Source organism: Sciurus carolinensis, chromosome 8 (assembly GCF_902686445.1).
Source record: "Sciurus carolinensis chromosome 8, mSciCar1.2, whole genome shotgun sequence".
NCBI lineage: Eukaryota > Metazoa > Chordata > Mammalia > Rodentia > Sciuridae > Sciurus > Sciurus carolinensis.
This window is the reverse complement of record NC_062220.1, coordinates 22,891,780-22,909,161: the sequence shown is the minus strand read 5'-3', so window position 1 is coordinate 22,909,161 and position 17,382 is coordinate 22,891,780. Positions and strand designations below refer to the sequence as shown.

The 17,382-nt window shown below is 49.0% G+C and overlaps 1 protein-coding gene across 1 annotated transcript in view; it reads right to left on the bottom strand.

Moving 5' to 3' along the window:
* Positions 1-954: 954 nt before the first annotated feature.
* The window catches only part of Podxl (podocalyxin like), a 70,802-nt gene continuing 54,374 nt past the window's right edge, over positions 955-17,382 (bottom strand). Inside the window, exons 6-12 of the mRNA XM_047562100.1 lie at positions 10,172-10,795; positions 8,945-9,186; positions 8,592-8,663; positions 6,808-6,958; positions 6,497-6,558; positions 6,150-6,317; positions 955-4,920 (exon numbers count right to left, since the gene is read on the bottom strand). Coding sequence (XP_047418056.1) covers positions 4,723-4,920; positions 6,150-6,317; positions 6,497-6,558; positions 6,808-6,958; positions 8,592-8,663; positions 8,945-9,186; positions 10,172-10,795 — 1,517 coding nt within the window. The 3' untranslated portion in view covers positions 955-4,722. The remainder of the gene's footprint in view (positions 4,921-6,149; positions 6,318-6,496; positions 6,559-6,807; positions 6,959-8,591; positions 8,664-8,944; positions 9,187-10,171; positions 10,796-17,382) is intronic.

Below are 17,382 nucleotides of genomic sequence, written 5' to 3'. Positions count from 1 at the left end.
CCTAGCGTTTGTGGCCTTCAACAAACTGCCACTCAGAACAGTGTGCCTGAGCAGGGCCAGGGCCCTGCAGGAAGTCCTGGCATTTGGACTCCTTCCGGTATCCTTGGCATTCGTGAAGTTAACCTCACAATACCCAGGCCCAACTCTGACCCACCCCTTCAGGGTGGAGTGGCCTTTCAGAATTCCCAAATGAAAGTCATGTTAACAGATACTGCATTCTAGAAATAAACTGCTGGAACTCAGGCATGACGGCAGTGTTTAAGAACGTGGGCCTGAAGAGAAAAGATGGAGTCTAGGAACTAAGACTACCATTTAAATGGCTGTGTAAGAGAACACTTCGTCTCTGCACCTCATTTCCCTAGAGTGGTGCCAGCTCCCTAGACACTGTTAAAGTGTTCTGTAAACTAAATTGTGAAGACGAATGGAAGGGATTTTTGTCTAGCAATCCTGAAGCCCTGAGCGAACGTGCAGCTGTTGCATCACCACCCTTGGAGATGAAAGAATTGGAATCATCTGAGGCCTTCCCTGAACCTCCTCCTCCACTAGGTACCTGGAGAACAGCCAGGCAAGTCTCTCCTGACAAGTAAGCAGATATTACAGGCAGAACAGAGCTGGCTTTGTATTTGTGTTCTTCTCTCGGCCAGCGTTTTCATACCTGATTGGGCTCAGCAGCCCACATGGGATCTTCCCTGGGGGTGACTCACAGCTATACCCAAAGCAAAGCATGAGGGAGGAAGAGAGAAGAGTGCCTGGGAGAAAATGACATCCTCTTAGGACTGGTAGGGTGGCCTGAGATGGGGTGGAGAACTACACGCTTCTAGGATGCCCCCCTTCCTTCCTACATCGCCCCACTCCCCTCCTGTACCTACACAGGTCAGTGTCACTAAGAGTAGGGGAGTTGCTTCCATGACGACAGGTAAAGAATTTAAGTCAAGCAAAATACCAGGGCTTGAACCAGCTTACAGAAAAGCATTTTAATTAACAGTGTACAATTTTTCAAAATATATTTTTGTAAGAAAAATGCAATAATTAACGATAGTCTTTACAAACAAGTTTCTCAGTATTTTTCCAGTGTACTTCAGACCCCTGTCCACTAAGACACATGCTCCCCCAGTCTCCTGGGCAAACTGTTTTAACATTCACTAATAAAAACAAACCCCATGAAATAGTAATCCCCTGCTTTCGCTGGGTGTCGGGAATCAGCGCCACATTTACAAAAGCTAGGCTCTGGTTTTCTCTTGCGCTGCCTTCCCTGTCTTGTTCCCTTTGATCCTCCTCTGCTAGTAGGTTTCCTAAGTGAGAGCTCACTAAACAGTTTCTTGGTGGAAGAATCGCTCATTTACTTCTTAGATCTATATGACTCCGGAATGTTGAGTCTAGCGGGGCTTTCGTTTATGTTACTCTGCGTCCCTGGCCTTGTTCGGGTGGTTTGGGGGAAGGAATGGTGTCCTGTGTCAACCTGCCTGCAAGTGGCAGTCTTCAGTTCCCTGGTTTCTTTAGAGGCACACAGCATAGGATAATCTGTGGATCCAGGCTTTAATCCTGTTTCTGTCACTTTACCTGTGTGGGCTTCAGATTTGTCGTGGAAAAAAACTGGACTAGATCTCTACATCTCTGTCCCTGTGACCAGAGTGTCACTCTCCAATTAGTGCACCTGACCCCAGCCCTTATTGGAATGGGATCATATTTTAAAATGAAAATGCCCAGTCTGCAAGACAAATATTTTGTCCCCAGCCTGTCTTCTTGAATCTAGTAAGACAAAACTTGTCATTTCTAGTTAGACATTTACATTCTTGTTCAGAGAAAAAAGAAAGCCTAGCCATCTCCCTTAGCTAATGGATGTTGTTTCAAAGTATACTTACTTAAAGCAGTGCAGCAAATTAATGTGGCTGTTGTATTTACATGTCAAAAATATGTATATCTATACATCAGATTGAATTTGTTCTTCAAAGTTTCTCCAGTACATTGTCAAAAAAAAAAAAAAAAAAAAGATAAAGCTCAAGAAATGGTTTAAACAAGTCTTCCACTAGTTTTTCTCATGGAGAAGCGGGGTCTACTAGATTAGACCTGTATTCTGCCTTCTGCTGCAGGTTCTTCTGTCCTGCTTCTCTCCCACTCACATGGCAGCATGCTGCCCACTGGGTTGCAGCTAGTCAAAATCATCAGCCTGTGGTTTCTGTAGCTTGGGAAATCATCAGACTCATGTTTTTTGCAGTGTGGGGAAACAACAGTTTGCCACCGATAGGGAATTCCTAAATTCTTTGGTACAACTGTACAAAGTCTTGCTGAGCCCCTGGTGTTGCTATCCTCTCTTCTCGGCCCCAGAATCTGAATTATCAGACAGCACTCTGACTCAATATATTAAGACATAGGAAGATGACTTTTCCAGATGCTGGCAGCGTGGCCTGTTGACACAGGTGTCCTAGCAGCAAGAGCAAGCCCAGGCCAGGTGTCAGACCCTGAAGTTCTACTGGAGGCACAAGTTGGATACACAGAAAGAAGGAACCTCCCAGTCAGCCCAAGGCTTCCCCAGGTTTTCCCTCGACAGAGCTGTGGTCGCTGCCCCTGTCCAGGTATGGTTTCTGCTCCCTTGTCTTCACAGTCATCAACTCTCTCTGAGAGGCCTGGGGGCTGCACCCTTTGATCAGTTTGCAGAAGCAATATTTGCTATCTCTATCAAATGCCCTCGTTGGTGAATGTGACCCACAATCAGCAAGAGCAATAATCCAGTCTGGCCTCACACAGAGACCATGACAGAAACCCACTGGGCAGAAAGGAAGCAAACAGATTTCTCTCCAGAGTCCCAACACTTCCTCTATTTCTCCTCAGACTGGTACTGTTCCCCATCCTGCCCACCTCCAAATACTAGTGTCAGAAGAGCAGGGCAAATGCTTTTGGATCCTGCTAACCTAGCATCTCTCCAGCTCTTGGAAAACTTCCTGGGTGCCCTCCATGACCACCTGGACTTCCTGTTCCCTAGGATATTGAATGGCTACAGGCCACAGAGGAGGACGCAGGGGGAGACCGTCCTCCTATATCCCCCACCTTTTTAAAAATAAAACTGTCCCAAAGCAGATAGTTGGTTCCAGGGAATTTATGCCCAGGAACATACAGACCATGGCCGGGTTCAAAATTCCATGCAGGATTTCCCCTCCTCAGAAAACCAGGAAAAGCCTCACTATGCCCCATCCTCAGGTGCCTTCTACAAGGCAGCTAACTGCTGAGCCTAGAAAACCCTGTGCTGGGGACTAGACATGGCTTTGTGTTTCCCTGAGATGCCACCAGAAACAGAACTGCAGTAGCCCCACCAGCAACACAGGGGAGAGGAAACAGCAGGGCCTAGCTCCATGCCAGGAGAGTGGGAAGTCAGGCACCTTAGAATGCACTCATGTTCTGGGCCTTTCTCTGTGGCACAGGAGAATTGGAATCCATGAGGTGAGCTAACTAAGTCTCCCTTAGCTGGAGATTTGGCCTTTGACGGTGGAGTGCTGAATTAAAAAACAAAACAAAACAAAAAACAAACAAACAAACAAATACAACAAAACTCTCAGCAACTTGAAAAGTCCCTGAGTTTCCTATGAAACAGTAACACCTGTCTGCCAGCAGTTTCAATGGATTGTCTGCTCAGACACACCTCTGCTGATCCGGGTGGGGGTTGGGGCCTGGGACAGGTCTGTCCTACCACTATTGCTCTTTCTTGTTGGGCCTTGGGGGATTCATCCCATTGGCTGAGCAGTGACTTTAAAAAAAAAATCTTACTTTCTGTGGCTCCTGCAGATTCTAATCCCTGGTGGGAGCAGAAAGCCAAAGGAGATCTTGGAGAGCATCTGTCTTCGAGGGGTGCTTGGGTTGTGGGCCAGTGTGGTTGCTGAGCCCCGAATCAGCTGCCATGAGGAGGCCACCCTGGGATGAGAAGCTCCCCTCTTCACCTACCCACTGCTCCCTTAAGCGGGCCTCGTGCACACTGGGAGGCCTCTGCATCATTAAATGGATGCAAAGAAAACAGAGTCCAGAAAAAGGGGTTCAAGGTGATGAATGACCTGTGCTGATCCCTGGCGCCCTGGGGCAGAGTGGAACTAAGAATTGAGTGAAAGGGGTAAAGAGGAGGGGAGGGAGAGGGGTACTGGCAGACGAAGCTGGAGGAGGAGGAGACTGAAACATGGGACCTGTCCTTATAATATAGATCCCACTGAGAAGGGTACAGGCCGGCTCTCCTTCCCAGCCCACCTACTATTGGAGTGGTCACCCCTGCCCAGGGCAGCTCTGCCTGGAAAGAGGGCACAAGTGAACACAGCAGTGTGCTTGGTACAGATGAGCCCTGGAGTGAAGGGAGGAATCTGTCAACAAGTAACTGTGACCTTGTGCAAGTCACCTGCCCTCTTCAGTCAACTCAGGACATGAGGATATTCTGCTAGTGGGTCTCTGAGGACCCTTCCGTGGCTCTTCCTTCATCTCCCTCCTTCTTGTCCTCCAGCAGCGCTGAGCTCAGGCACTAGTGGGTAACTTTACAAGAGGGATCTAGATAGAATATGATATGATCAGCTTGAAAAGGGAAAAATTAAGGCCCTGTGGGAATTGGGAGGTAGCAACCCTTGAAGTTCACTCTTCCTCCCCCAGTCTTTCCCTCCTCAAACAGGGAGGAATTCTCCTCCTCTGTCCAAATGGCACTTCGGGTGGTCAGTCTGGAGCGTGTGGCCCTGTTGAAGCAGCCAGCAGACCCAATTAGAGATGTGTGTCTTCCTCCTCATCTAGGTCATCCTTGGTCAGGTTGTCCAGAGGGACGATCCAGCTGTCCCCCAGCTCCCCATTAAGGTTAACCACCTTCTTCTCCTGCATCTCAGAGGAGGTCTCCATCACTTCCAGGGTTGGGTTGTCATGGTAACCATTCTCCACTGTCTGTAGCTCCTCTGTGAGTCGTTGCTAGGATGGGGAAGATAGCCCAGGGAGAAAGAATAATTTGGGCGGTTTTTGAGCCTTAAGTCTTTTTTTTTTTTCTTTGCAACATTGGGGAACAAACCCAATGTTCAAGCTTCAAGCATGCTAAGCAAATGCTCTACCACTGAGCTATATCCCCATTCCTTTTATTTTGAGACAAGATGTCACTTAGTTGCCAAGACTGGACTCAAACTTGCAATCTTCCTGCCTCAGCCTCCCCCATAGATGGGATTACAGATGGCACACTATACCTGGTTTAAACGAGTCTTAACATGTGCTGTCCCCTTTAACTCAGGGAACCCAGTTTGGCTAAAGTACGCACTCACTGCCCACATGTAGGTGTGGGCTGCCCAGGAGGCCACTTGTCTTCAGGCCTGCCTCACACCCTAAAATTCCCAACTGGTTTCACCTTTGCTCTGTGGGCAAATCTGAATCGGTGATGTCAGTGGACATGGACTTTGTTTTCCAGAATCCTCTAAGCATTTTCCTTTCTTCCACTTCTTCCCCCAAAACCTCTTCAAGCACCTACATCACCCCATATAGTAATGTGTTGAGCAGTACTGTGAGAAAATGACCTTTCAGGCCAGGTGACCAAGGACCTCTCCAAGCCTGACAAGATGGGAATGGCAGTCACTGTGGGCATCCCTGCTGTGGACAGCAGCCATTGGCAATGGTACATTCTCAGTCTCTTTAAGATTTGGCTTTGACTGCATGCTAGAATCACCTGGGGAGCTCTGAACACATACACTGATCAAGAGACTGGGTTTCAGGTGGAGTGTGAGGAAGCTAGGCATGAAAACTTTCCCAAAGCGCCTTCAGTGTGCATTCAGGGGCAAAACCCATGGATTTGGGTGGAACTGGAAGATGGGAGTTCAGTAGGTAAGTGAGCGAAGTTTTGGTGAGATAGGTGCACAAGGGCCATTTCTATCAATCAATCCTCAGAACAGCTCTGCAAGATGGATACTGTCCCCACAGCTGAAGCTCCAATGGACTCAAGGTCACACAGAGGCAGGACTTCAACCTAATCTTTTTCTTCCAAGTCCTGCTCTTGCCTCTGGCCATGGAGCCTCTTCAGTGGTTGGCGGCTGCCTAGGCGGGGCTCTGCCTGCTAGAAGGGTCCAAGGCCACTCACTTTTCCCTGCTGGACAACAGGAGTGATGAGCTAAGAGCTCATCTGGTGACTGCTTCCCTGGCTAGAGGAGGGGCGTGCTCACCTGGTCCTTCCTCTGAGAGAGACGCTGGTGGCAGCAGCCATAGAGGGCAGCGACAAGGAGCAGGAAGGACGCCATGCAGACGATAGTGATGATGAGCGGCATGCTGAAGCGGTCCTCGGCCTCCTCTGGTGGGCCTTCATTCCCCAGCTGCATGTGGCTGACGCCCACCTGGCCGGGAAGGAGACATCATGTGACAGAACAGGGTCTGCACCCCCCACCCTGAGCACCCCCTCATTTGTGAGCTCTTCCATCTGCTGCAGACACTTGCATGGGCGATGGCTCTGGACACACTGGACTTCTGAGAGGCTCCTGGTCCAGCCTGCCCAGTGCTTCCAGGCGCCACCTACCTCTCTTAGGTCATCCCATTTGTCCTTCAGCAGTTCATACACATTCTCAGGAAGGAGATTTGCTGTAGGAGAGAGGACAGATGCTGCCTCCAGGGTCTAGCTCAGAGCGTTGTGGTAGCAAGGGTGATGGCCCCCAGGACAAGGGTGTTCTATATGCACCCAGTCTCCTGGGTGGCCCCTGAGAGGATGCGTGGCTTGACAGTTCCTAGGGGCACCACCCGACCCACACTCCCAGCAGTTCCGGGACCATCCCATGGCCTCCTGCTCCGTTCCCACCCACAAAGGCCCAGGCCCTCTTGCCCTCAACTCACTTTGAATAGTGATTTTTTTGATTGCCACTGCCTGGCTTTCTTGAATAGGGGCCAGCTGTACTGTGCACGAATCCTGAGCCGGGTTGAAGGTGGCCTTGACTGCTCGGCACAGCTGTGTGACCAGTTTGTCATCCGCCGGGGGGCTCTTTGCCTGTTGTGAGAACACAGGCATTGCAGAGGGGTGTGACAGCGGCCTAGGCTTGTGGGACTGCCCTCGGCCACCCTGCTGGACCCACGCCCCTCTCCACACTCCACCAGTGCCGTTCCCGGGGTCCTGCAGCCTTCAGCCCCTGCCTTCTCTGCCCGCTCCCCTCAGATGTCAGCTCTCTGGGGTGCACGAGGGATTCCCCCAGTGCCCATTTCCTCCAAGTTCTTTGAGACTCAGAAATCAGTGTCCTGTATTGTGTGGGTGGGGGGCACAGCACCCCACCACTGGCAGCAGGGGCTCCAGGGCTCTCTGAACTTGCCATTTACCAGCTTCTCATGCCCGTTGAAGACCTCGGGAGTGGAAGGCCTCAGCTATTAGCTCCAGGTGGGCTATTCCCAGAATGATGCACCTGTGCCCCTCCGAGGCTAAGACTGGGCAGTGAGCAGGCTGGTGGGGAAGATGAGGAGCCACCGAATAGGGCAGTATAGGGGACCCTGAATGTGTGCAGAAGCAGAGCAAATGTGGTGACGTGTCTTCAGCGCCCACGGTGAAGATCAGTGTGGGCAGGTCATCAGGGCTCCCGGAGCGGATGTCTCTCTGACCTGCTTCAAGACCCCCATAAGCCACCCTGGAGGTCACACCTGGAATTTCCCCAGTATCAGGAAGGGATTCAGGGTTTTCCATCTTCCTTCTTTAGCAAAGAGGGTTTCAGAAGTAATACAGAGCATTAGCATTACCATTTAGCATGTCCCAAAAAGTCCAACCCTAGAACACTGCTCCCTTTTCAAACTCATATGGTCAAATGTACACTTCTGTAAGGTTCACCTGGAAAATGCCAGCAAAATGGATGCCCAAGAGAAAATGATGGCAGAAAAACTCTCCAACCTGTAGAAACCAAATCCTGTTCTGTTCTAGTTCCTAGGAGTGGGTGCGAAAATAGGCACTGGCCAGGAGAGGGCAGCAGCGAGCCAGCCACCACCTGTACTCAACGGCTATTCACTGAGCAAGCAGCCAACATCCCCAGCAAATGTCATCCCTAGTCCTTGGTCCTAGGGAGACTAGAGAATGAGGGCAGCCACATACTGCTGTGCCCTCTCGCTCACACAAATGTCCACACAGGACCCAGAGTGGAAGAACAACCACAGGCAGGGGCTCCCTTAGGTTAGTACTGGGACTGTTATCTCCTGTCCACACCAATTCCCTTAGGTTTGAAGGCTCTGCGTGCCATCACTGAGGCGCTCAGAAAACACGTGGACCAGGCATAGGAAGCCACTTTGAGAACAAGGGGAGTGAGGCAGACGTAAACTTTCATTTCCAAAGAGACCAACTGACTGAAGTCACACCCAGAACTAGAGGCAAAGGGCAACCAGGATCAGGGCCTCCTGCCCCTTAGGCCACTGTAGGTAGGCACAGTGAAAGTGAGACCTGGGAACTTGTTCTGGCCTGTGGCAATCCTGTCTATGTGACCTTAGAGGAGTCTGAACCTTAGTTTGTTGCTCAGTAAGATGGCAAAGGACTGATCCCTGGATGATGATACCACTCGGCCCATTTGAGAAGGAGCACTTCGATCCCCTCTACTTTCTTTGCCCTGCCAGCCTGCAGGGGCATGGTGGGGGCTCTGGTGAGCAGCACTCACACAGGGGCTGGTTTCCGTGAGGTTCAGGATGAGCAGCTTCTCGTCCAGCTTTTCAGGAGTCACACAGTCTACCTAGAAGAAGCCATGAGATGAAGGGTCAGGCCCAGAGTCAAGAGGATCCTGCTCTTCCCCATCCCCAGTGGGTGGTAATCAGTTCATGGCAAGCTGGGGGCACGGCTGGACCAGTTTAAAGCCAGGAATGTCCTTGGCAGCTTTGGGAAAAACCAGGGGAGATGGGGCAAATGGACAGTATTCCTCAGAGACCCAGCCAGGGCCCTGGCTAGAGCGAAGAAGAGAAATAGCTTTTCTTGGAGTCTGGGCTCTCTTTTTTGACCCAGCCTGCTTGGAATTACCTTGGGTTTCCCAGGAGCCAAGGTGGAATAGGGTGTGCTGAGGCCTTGGGGGACAGTTGAAGCCAAAGGAGTGCTGAAATGGGTGTCTCCCCCAACAGCAGGTGTGGCCACAGTTCCTGACACAGGACTGGACGAAGAGTCCCTGGGCTGCAGTGTCGTGGAGGAAGATGGCGTGGGGCTGGTTGGCATCTGGCCGGAAGTCTGCCCAGTTCCTTGTGGTGCTATGGTGGTGACAGAAGAGGCTAGAAGAACAGAAGAGCAGAGGAAAGCCCAGTCTTTTCTGGGTCCACTGTGCAGAAGCAGAGGGATGAAGTGGGTCCTGTACCACCTTACAGGAAGGTCACACTGGACAAGCCAGTTGTAAGAGCCAAGCCAAAGGAAGTCACGGCAATGACAAGGGTTCAGCAACAGCCAACATTCACTGAGCACATCCTTCGTGCAAGGACTCTGCTCAGTGCTCCATCACTACCCGAGGCCCAGGCGGGCTCAATGATTTGCTCAAGGTCATGTGGCTCATGATCCATCGGTAGATTTTTTTTCTTTTCTCTCTTTTTTTTCCCATGGTACTGGGAATGGAACCCAGAGGCACTCTACCACTGAGCTACAACCCAATCCTTTTTATTTTTAATTTAGAGATAGGGTCTCACTAAGTTGTTGAGGGTATCACGGAATTGCTAAGGCTGTCCTCAAATTTGTGATCTCCTGCCTCAGTTTCCCAAAACACCACACCCAGCTCCATCATTGAAATTATTTTAGTAGGTTACAATGAGCACTTTGAGAAAACAGTTCATAAAAGGCAAAGGAAATGGAATAGAATCGAAAATATTAGCTTATATAAAAAGTCCTATTTGGTCAAATTTGTTTCATTCATGTGCATTATATGTTTTTATAGATCGTGATGTATTAAAGTGTGTTTCTTAGGATGGGTTGCCGTCAAATAAGTCTGGGAAGCACCATTCTAGAATATTCTAACACCCTGCCACCAACACTGTGCAGTCTCACCTGTGTGTAGACTGTTGGCGTGTTTATATGCTGTTACCCTGAGCAGGCCAAAACACTCTGCTCATCACTGACATGGGAAAGCAGCTCTGAACGAAGGTGGAATGGACTCATAACGTGTAGCTCTCAGCATCAACCTCCCAGCTGAGTAACCGTAAGGGGAAGACAAAAAGCACTGAAAAGTTTCTTCTTATTTGAAAAACAATAAAAAGTCGAGGCCCTACTTACTTGGTGTGGTGGGCATCCCCCTGACTGTGGGGCTTCCAGTGCCAGATGCAAGGCTTGAACCACTGGGGACCGTGGTAAGGTCGTGTCCTTCCTCGGGGGAGCTCGCTGGGGTCTTCGCAGTGACCGTGGAATGGGCAGAGCTTGCTGGGCTGGCATGTGAAACCATAGGAGGGGGTTCTGTTCTCACAGAAACTGAAGAATGAGGGGCCAAATGATCTGTTCTCTGAGTGGTCGAGGGGTGTGTAGGAGCGTGGCTGCTCTTGTGGTCTGCAGGCACAGTTGCTCCTTTGTCCCCATCCTGGAGGCTTGTGGCTTCAGTGCTGGCAGAAGCCGTGGAAGCGGGAGGCCCGATGCTGCTACCCTGTGAGCCACTGAGGGCTCCGGTAGGGTTGCCCAAGTCTTCCTTCACAGTGGGCACAGAGGCTTTGTCAGCGGGGCCCGACTGAGCTGGGGTCTGGGCCTCCGCCTTGCCTGTGGACGCCGTAGGGCTTTTGGGGTTTGGGCTGGTGCGTGTCGGGGCTGCGTGTGTCGTCACTGTGGCTGAAGTCTTCGGTGCGCCGGGGGATGCTGTAGGTGTGGGCTTCTGGCTTGGGGCTGCCGACTGAAGGCGGGTCTGGTCTGCGGCTGGCAATAACAGAAACAAGACAGGGATCAGTGCAGTGTCCTCTGCAACTCTCCCGCGCTTCCCTGGGACTCAGCAGCCTTGCTTCTATCCTGCCATTTGCCATGCTAGTCTGTCATGAGTCCAGAGTTTTCTGAAATTCAAGAGACCTCTAGCAGGGATGTTAAAGTGACACAGGGAAAGTAAAAGGAAGTTCCACAGGAGAGAACAAGGCCAGCGGGCTGCTGCACGCTGAGCTGATGACCTCCCCGCGGGCTGCTGAACCGTCCCGCCCCCCACAGTGCCAAGTGCAGGGCCCCGCAGCAGATTCCAGGCTGATGCTTCCTGAGCGGCCCTGGTCCCGTGCAAGTATAAGCAAGAGCCACACAACCTATCCCAGAGGTCCCAACCTAGAAGGAGAAACAGACAGTGAACCGGAGTTACACACACGACTGTTCACTACAGCTGTGGCCTGTGCTAAGGAAAAAGGGCTGTGCTCATCATGGTGGCTTAACCTCCAGGGGAAGGGGGCCAGTGAGGAAGGCCTTTCATTGGCTTATTTCATGAAATATTTATGGAGGGCACTGTGATGGGACAGGTCCCATGTTGGTGAAAAAGACAGAATCCACACCCACAGGGAGGTGACAGGCAGACGGAACTACAGGAGGGACGTGAGCAGTACAGAAAAGGGCAGGGGTGTGAAGAGGTAAAGCAAGGGGGCCCTAAGGTGACCGTTAAGGTAAGGCCTGAAGGATCAACGGAGAATGTTGTCACACAAGTGGGAGGACAGATGTCTCTGAGAGAGGGAACAGAACCTGCGAAGGTGCCAATGTAGGGAAAGGGGCCAAGAGGAGATAAGGGTGTACACATGGAGTTCAGGAGCCAGGGGAAGGGGACTCACAAATGCAGGGCCTGTGTATGAACCTTTGCAGTGACAGGGACTGAACTCAGCAGCGCCTCTCCACTGAGCTACAACCCCAGCCCCTCAGAAATTTTTGGAGAGGAGGCCCTGCTAAGTTACCATGGCTGGCCTTGAACTTGTGATCCTCCTGCCTCGGCCTCAAGTTGCTGGGCTTACAGGACTGCACCCCCATCCCCAGCTTAAACCAGTCATTTCTGAGAGTAAAAGAAGGTGCTCTTAAAAACCATGCCCTAGGTAAAATGAAACCTAGGCTCAGAGGTCCAAAGAAGGATTTTGGATTTTATTCTGTGTAAAGATGCCGTGGGAGGTGGGGTAAGGCAAGGAAGGCATACAGGTGAGACAGCCACGCTTGCTGCTCTGGGGAATGACCAGGAGGGTGGCTCAGAGCTGCTCTCCCACGGTCCTGCCGAGAAAATGGGGAATGGCCGGCTGGATCAAGCCAGCGCCACTGGAGACAGGATGGGCTGCACTGAGGAGATGGGCTGCTTGCTGATGTGCCACGTGACAGGAAGGAAGCTTCTGGGGTGAGCAGAAGGGAGGGCCTGGTGGGAAGGGAGTCATGGAACCGAGCTGCTCCCTGCAGCCAGTCACATCTATACCACATGCCTCTGCTTGGGCAGTTCCCCACCCGTGAGATGGGACGGTGGCCGATTGTGCCTCCTATCATGGGCTGAAAATGTCAGACACCCGCTTCTCTAGCCTCCCCGGGACAAGCACGAGCATGTCTCGGCAGCCCAGAGTTGGGTCCTCTACTTCCAGCTGGGGAGGAAAGAGACCACAGGCTGAGCTCTGGTGGTACACGCTCACTTCGCTACTGAGAGGCGGAAGTTTGTACCAGCAGGGTGACCAGACCCTGGAGAGGCCAGAGGTGATCAGAATCCTAAGGAACAGGACTCTAGCCAGGATCCTAAGGCATCTTGTGCATGGCAAGTCCAAGAAGTGGCTTTAGTGGGGCTGAGCATGTCTGCCACAGAAACACAAAAGGCACATTTACCAGGATGCGTGTTAAAAACCAATGTAAGCTTGACATGGGGGCGCACCCCTCTAATCCCAGCAATTCCGGAGGCTAAGGCAGAAGGATCCCAAGTTCGAGGCCAACCTCAGCAACCTAGCCAGGCCCTGTCTCAAAATGAAAAATAGAAACAACTCATTTAGTAGTAAAGTTCCCCTGGGTTCAATCCCCAGTTCTTGTTGGTAGTGCTTCTTGTCACTGATGACATCTTTTGTCAAAAGGTACTAGAGTGCCGTGTGAGGAATCAGCACAGAGAGAGAATGAGAGACTTCAAGGACTGTGGAGTGGGATGGTTACTCTTACTGTGCTGAACGCTGAAAACAGGGTTTCTCAACTCTGGAACTATTGACATTTTGCACTGGATTCTTTGCCATGGAAGTCGTCTGATGCATTAGAGGATATTTAGCAACATCACTGGCCTCTGTCCAGTAGATGCAAGTAATATACATACCCTTATCTAGCTGTGACAACTGCAAACGTCTCCAGATATGGTTAAACGTCCCTGGGGCAGATAAAAATCACTACCCAATTAAAACTACTGACTTAAAGAATAACAAACTTGAATTCCTAAACACTATCAATTGCTGTTTTTGTTTGTTTGTTTTTTAGGGGGCATACTAGGGATTGAACCCAGAGGTGCCTAACCATTGAGCCACATCCCCAGCCTTTTTTTTTTTTTTTTTTTTAATTGTATTTAGAGAGAGGGTAAGTTGCTTAGGGTCTCAATTAGTTGCTGAGACCAACTTTGAACTTTCGATCCTCCTGTCTCAGCCTCCGAGCAGCTGGGATTACAGGCATGTGCCACTGTGCCTGGCTAGGAACTGCTTCCTGTTTGCAACTGAAGGGCTGAAAATGCAAAGAGACAGACATTTGATCCCATGAGTTGCCAAACTAGTGTTACTTTAATATGTAACCTTACTGGGGCTTGATGTGGAAACAGAACCTACATTGGTTGGTGACATATGGGAGGGGCAGATGAAGACTACGCCTAATCGCCATCTTCAGTGGAACTCGATCGCCAGCAGTTTCGACCACTGTTCTCCTATCTGTTCCAATTGCTCTGACCTTCCTTAAGGCTCTCAACCTTACCTGAACTCACCCAATCAACTGAACAGAAGCCAGATCTCCTCGGTATTCCAACCACTCTCATTTTCTTCAGATTCCAGTATGTCCCAGAGGTACATATAGATGGTCTCGCCTAGAAGAATGCTTACACACTAAAAATACCTGTGGAGACCCACTACTGTCACCTGATCCTTGAAAAAGGTGCCCCAAACATACATTGGACAAAAGACAGTCTTTTCAACAAATGGTGCTGGCATAATTGGTTCTCCATATTTAGAAGAATGAAACTAGACCTTTAGCTCTCCCCCTGCACAAAAATCAAAATGGATTCAAAGACCTCAGAATTAGACCAGAAACTAAGCAACTTCTAGAAGAAAACAGGATCAACACTCTAGCTTTCAGGCACAGGCAACTACTTTCTCAATGGGACCCCTAAAGTTCAGAAAATAATGCCAAGATGTAATAAATGGGATGGCATCAAATTAAAAAGCTTCTGCACAGCAAATAAAACAATTAGGAATGTGAAGAGAGAACCCACAAAATGGAAGAAAATCTTTGCTAGCTACTTTTATGACAGAGGATTAATATCCAGATTATATAAAGAGCTCAAAAATCTTTACACCAAAAAAAAAACCCCAAATAATCCAATTAATAAATGGGCAAATGAATTAAACAGACACTTCTCAAAAGAAATACAAATGGCCAACAAATACATGAAAAAAAGTTCACACCATTAGTAATTAAGGAAATGCAAATCAAAACTACACTGAGTTCATCTTGCACCATTCAGAATGGCAGTCATCAAGAATACAATTAATAAATGCTGGAGAGAAAAAGGAACTGTTGGTTGGATGGTAAATTAGTACAACCACTATGGAATCAGCATGGAGGTTCCTCAAAAGACTAGGCATGGAACCACCACATGACCCAGCTACATGACTCCTCCGTATCTATCCTGAAGAATTAAAGACATCATATTGTAGTGATATGTGCATGCCCATGTTTATAGCAGCACAATTCACAATGGCCAAACTATGGAACCAGCCTTGATGTCCATCAGTAGATAAATGGATAAAGAAAATGTGGTATACATACACAATGGAATTTTATTCAGTCATAAAGAAGATGAAATTATGTCATTTGCAGGGAAATTGATGGAACTGGATATCATGTTAAGCAAAATAAGTCAAATTCAGAAGATCAAGGGTTGTATATTTTCTCTCACACGTGGAAGGTAGAGAGGAAAAAGGAACAGAAAAGTGGAGGTGAATTTCCTAAAAATCAAAGGGAGATCAGTAGAGGAAAGGATTCAAAGGTGGGAGTTGGGGAGGGAGGGGGGAAGTGCTGGGGAGTGATATTGGCGAAATTACACTGTTATATTGTGTGCACATATGAATATGTAATAGCAAATCCCATCAGTATGTACAACTATAACACACCAATGAAAAATGTGAGGACAAAAAATAAAAATACCTGTAGAAAGAAACTAGCAAATACAGAGCTATATTTACCAATATGGGTAATGCATACCAGAGATTTTGGATTCAATATACTGGCTCAAGTAGCTAGGAGCAGTTTTAACTGTTTTCTAGTTGACTGAAACCAGGACTCAATGGTAGCCCACATTACATAAATCTGATGGCATGGATTAAATGTTTGCCCCCCAAAGGTGCATTTGCTGGAAGCTCTATACCCAGTAGAACAATGGTGAAAGGAAGTTGATTTTTAAGAGGTAGGATCCGATGGAGGGTGCCTCCCTCATGAACGGATTAATGCTAGTCTCATGGAGTGGGCTAGGTACTGCAGGAATGGATGAGTTCCTGTGGGAACAAGTTCTCATAACACAGGAACCTGGTCCTCCCTGTCTTACTGTACCCTTCACCCTGTGAGCTCTCTTACACGCAGACACTCCTGCCATATGATACAAACTGCCAAGGGGCTCTCATAAACACCATGCTCTTTGGACTTCCCACCCATCATAAGCCAAATAAACCTTTTCTCTTAGTAAAGTACCCAGCTTCAAGTGTTTTGCCATAGAGACACTACTTGGATTATAACAGGTGAGTTGCCCAAAATTCCTTGGAATATGTTAGAAGAAATCCAGAGCCTTGGAGAGAGACAAGATTGTTTATCTTGTGTGATCTGACCACTCAAACTCTATCTTGGCTTCCTAAAAAAGCTCTAAGGATACTCCATTCACAAAACTTTCAGATATATAGGATTTCATGAGTTCTAACTCTCTGAAGTGATGCTAGTAATTGACTGAAGCTCACACTTGATATAGTTTGTTTAATCTAGGTGGTTCATAAAATAATAGTGCATCTTATAACTGATGGTTGCTTGAACGTAATTAAATTTGGGATTTAATTGAGAGCACTACTAGTATAAGAGCTTTACCATGGCTGTTCTTCATTGGCCAGAGATGTTAATAGGAAATGCTGATTTCAGTTGAAGAGAAAACCACTTGGGTAATAGAGGCAAGAATAGTATTTAATTTCCAGGAAAAAAGACACTTGTCATTCCATAATAGCAACAAAACCAGCATGACCATCAGAATAGTCTACCAAAGGGCATTTTGGACAACAGCTAAAACATCAGGTGTTCTTCAGGATGAAAACGGGTGGGCAGTTCATGGGCGTCCCATCCCTATTGTGGGCCCAGCAAAACGAGGACTGAGTTGAATAACAACAAACAACAGTCACTGGTACAGTTGCCAGGACTCTGAAAGACCAGACTCTTCAGTGAAGTGTGTACTCCTTGCCTAAGGCTGCTATGACAAAAGACTACCAACTGGGTGGCTTAATAGGACACCAGTGCATTCCCCCTTGATTGACAGGATCAAGCTCGCTGTGGAGCACTGGGAAAGAACCTTCTCTTGCCTCCTCCAGCACTTCCTGGTGCTCCTTACTTGTAGTCATATCACTCCAGTCTGTGACATCAGTGCCCGGCGGCTGTTTTCCCTGTGCCTCTCTGTGTGTTCAGTGGGCAGGGGTGAGAACTGAGCCAGGGCTTTGCACGTGCTAGGACACACTCCCCCACCGAGCCACACCCCAGCCTCTCCTCCTACAAGGATACAAGTCATTCATTGTGTTAAGACCTGTTCTAATCCATATGATTTCATCTTGACCTGGTTACATCTGCTAAGACCCTACTTCCAAATAAGGTCAAATTCACAGTGTTATGGTTTGGATGTGAGGTGTCCCCCAAAAGCTCACGTGAGACAATGCGAGAAGGTTTGGCGGAGAAAGGACTGGGTCTCAGAGTCATAACCCACAGTGAATTAATCACCAGATGGGACTGAGTGGTCACTGAAGGCAGGTGGGTGTGGCTGCAGGTTGGGCATCGGGGCATGGCTCTGGGTATACATTTTATTTGGCAAGTAGAGATCTCTCTCTCTCTCTCTCTCTCTCTCTCTCTGCTTCCTAACCATCATGTGAGCTGCTTCCCTCCACCACACTCTTCCACCATGATGCCTCACCTTGAGCCCTGGGGAATGGAGCCAGCTGTCCACAGACTGAGACCTCTGAAATTATGAACCCCCAAGAGAACTTTTCCTCCTCTACAATTGTTCTCATCAGGTCTTTTAATGAGAACAGTGAAAAACCTGACTC